Source organism: Meleagris gallopavo, chromosome 14 (genome assembly GCF_000146605.3).
Source record: "Meleagris gallopavo isolate NT-WF06-2002-E0010 breed Aviagen turkey brand Nicholas breeding stock chromosome 14, Turkey_5.1, whole genome shotgun sequence".
NCBI classification, from domain to species: domain Eukaryota; kingdom Metazoa; phylum Chordata; class Aves; order Galliformes; family Phasianidae; genus Meleagris; species Meleagris gallopavo.
Window position 1 is genome coordinate 8493382 of NC_015024.2, and position 2652 is coordinate 8496033.

Consider the following 2652-nt stretch of genomic DNA (forward strand, 5'->3'; position numbering starts at 1 on the left):
GGGCGGAGCGGGACAGCGCCATGAGCACGCAGGCGCGGGGCCAGGGCGGGCGCAGAGCGGCCGATCCCGACGGCGAGATGCCGGCCCCCGAGAAGGACCTGGCGGAGGACGCGCCCTGGAAGCGGATCCAGCAGAACACCTTCACCCGCTGGTGCAACGAGCACCTGCGCTGCGTCAACAAGCGCATCGGCAACCTGCAGCACGACCTGAGCGACGGGCTGCGGCTGATCGCGCTGCTCGAGGTGCTCAGCCAGAAGCGCATGTACCGCAAGTACCACCAGCGGCCCACCTTCCGCCAGATGCAGCTGGAGAACGTCTCCGTCGCCCTCGAGTTCCTGGAGCGTGAGAGCATCAAGCTGGTCTCCATCGGTGAGTGCCTCCCCGCTCGCTCCGCTCGTTGCTTTTCTTTTAATTGTTCTCCCTGCGCCGGACCTTTGCCCCCCGGGCCGTGCACGCGGGCGCTGTGCGGGGCTGCTGCAGCCGCGAGAAGCGCAGAGCCGTGCGGTGCTGTCCCTCTGCCAGGGCCGCAGCATCGCCCTCCGGCTGTATTCCAAACTGTACTGTTACTTATGAGACGAGTCCGTGCTTTCTGTAGCTTGCCCTCCCGAGGAGCCGCAGCGTGTTCTTTTTGTGCGGCTTTCTCTAATGACCCCCAGGTGCCTCAAAGGGACACCGCTCCCCCCAGCCCATCTCCAGTCAGGTTCCAGCGCAACCCTGTGCTGCTGTAGAAGGTGGAGCAACGGAGTGGCTTCTGTTGCTCGCTGGAACCCAGTATATGATGCCAGTGCTCAGGCTGGTGCAGATTGTCCATGTGCTGCTTTCAGGCAGGGCTGTGCTTAATCCCACTGCTACGTAAGTTCTGGGTAACAGACATTCCCGGAGCTCTACTGGCTCCTGGGGTGGGTGGTTGGTGCTTGTGGCACTGGGTCCCTCTGTCTGTGCCGTGCCAAAGCATGAACCCCTGAGGAACTGCAGTCCCTGCTGGGGGCATGGGGGCTGCCTGAAATGCAGTGTCCCTCAGGAATGTGCAGTGGCCGATCCGGAGTGGCTCAGGTGTGGCCACAGCATGCTCTGTACAGCCGTAATCTGAATGCCTGAGCGGGATGTGGGAAGGAATGTGAGTGCCTTGTAGTTCTCTCTGCCAAATAATTCTAATTGCTGGCTGCTGATGAGTCTGTCCTCAATGAGTTACACAGCTGAGTCTGGGAGAGTTCAGCTCTACTCGTGTCCCTGAAACTCTTGTCCAAGGTGAAAGCTGTTTCAGTTCAGAGGCATTAGCAACATTGGTAAGAAAACATGAACTTGTCTGGGATGGGAACCCTTCTGGAAGCCCGTGCCTGGTGCAGGAGGTGGATGCTTGGCAGCTCTTCACACTGGAGCTTGTTGGGTGCTCTGCAGCAGCCCTCAGAGGAACAGCAGCTGGTGCACTGGGATCAGGGCTGGTGCTAGTGACTTGCGTATATGTGTGCCCTTGACCTGCAGCTGCCCAGCTCCTTGGCTGAGCTCTTCCCTCCTGCTGCATTGTTTGCCCTAGGAAAGGGTAGCTGCTCCAGCTGCCTTCCTATTCCTCTGCAAGGCTTCCTGACAGGCTCCGGAGATCAAGGTTGCTCCATCGGATCTGGCTCTGCATGGCTTCCTTCCTCAAGGCACTGCTGTAGCAGTACTGCATTGCCACAAGATAAGATTTAGCTGTGAGGTGTCTGTAACCACTGAAGGCATTTAGTTGTTCTGTAGATTATTTATGCTGTATTGCTTCTTAAAAAACAGCTCGTAGCTGGAGCTTTGGAGAATGAGGTGACTGTGGCTCTGCTTGAAGGGGTTTGCAGCCCATCTGTGCTGTGTGGGTGGAGCAGGAGCCAGGTGGTAGGACAGGCTCTGACTGTACGTATGGCCCTGGATAAACTGTGCTGCTCCTGAAGAAACATCCTGACCTGGCTTTCCAGAAATGACATTCCAAACAAACCTCGTGGCATTCTTCTCGATGGGCTGAAGCCCACGCTGCCTCTTCTGCAAGCTGCAAAGTGCTGTTTGCCTGTAGTGCTCTTCTCCCAATGGCTGTGCATTCTACAGAACTTGGGACTTCATCTTTGGTTTTCAGTCTCTTTTGTGCTGCTGAGCAAACATGAGGTCATGCCAGGGTCTGGAGCTATGTACAAATAAGGGCTTTTAGGTGGAGAACTTTTATGACCAGGTTGGCCTTTGGGGCCTGGGGTGTTGGGGCCAGCTCTGAGCCAAATCAGCTGGGGAATCCAGACGGCTGCAGCTGCTGGATTTCTAGCATTAATAATGCCATCAGACCTCTGCTAAATGGATGCAGTGCATGTTCCAGTTGTTATTTAACTTCCAGGAATGCTTTGGAAGCCATGCAGTATGACTTAGCTACTGCTGCCATACTACAACCCACACCTCTATAACCTTGCTACTGAAGAAGTTTGGTATTCCAGCTTTGTCTTATTGATCTGATTATATTCGAAGGAATCAATCAAACTTATGTTTGACCACAGCAGTTTGGAGCAGGAGTTAGGTTCAGCCTCTCCTGCTCCTTGTTTAGCCAAGTCCACGGGCAGTTCCAAGATGCTTCTCCTTAAGGCACAAGGTGCCCTTGCTACAGTGCAGATTTGTGACTTGTCTGTGTGATCTGCAGTTTAAAAA

At 55.2% G+C, this 2652-nt stretch overlaps 1 protein-coding gene across 5 annotated transcripts in view; it reads left to right on the plus strand.

Annotated features, from left to right (window-relative positions):
* The first annotated feature begins 6 nt into the window (after positions 1–6).
* Positions 7–2652, plus strand: part of FLNB (filamin B) — a 67194-nt gene continuing 64548 nt past the window's right edge. For all 5 annotated transcript variants that reach the window (XM_010718511.2, XM_010718515.2, XM_010718513.2 and 2 more), the window contains exon 1: positions 7–369. In XM_010718511.2, the coding sequence (XP_010716813.2) occupies positions 21–369 (349 nt within the window). In that variant the 5' untranslated portion in view covers positions 7–20. The remainder of the gene's footprint in view (positions 370–2652) is intronic.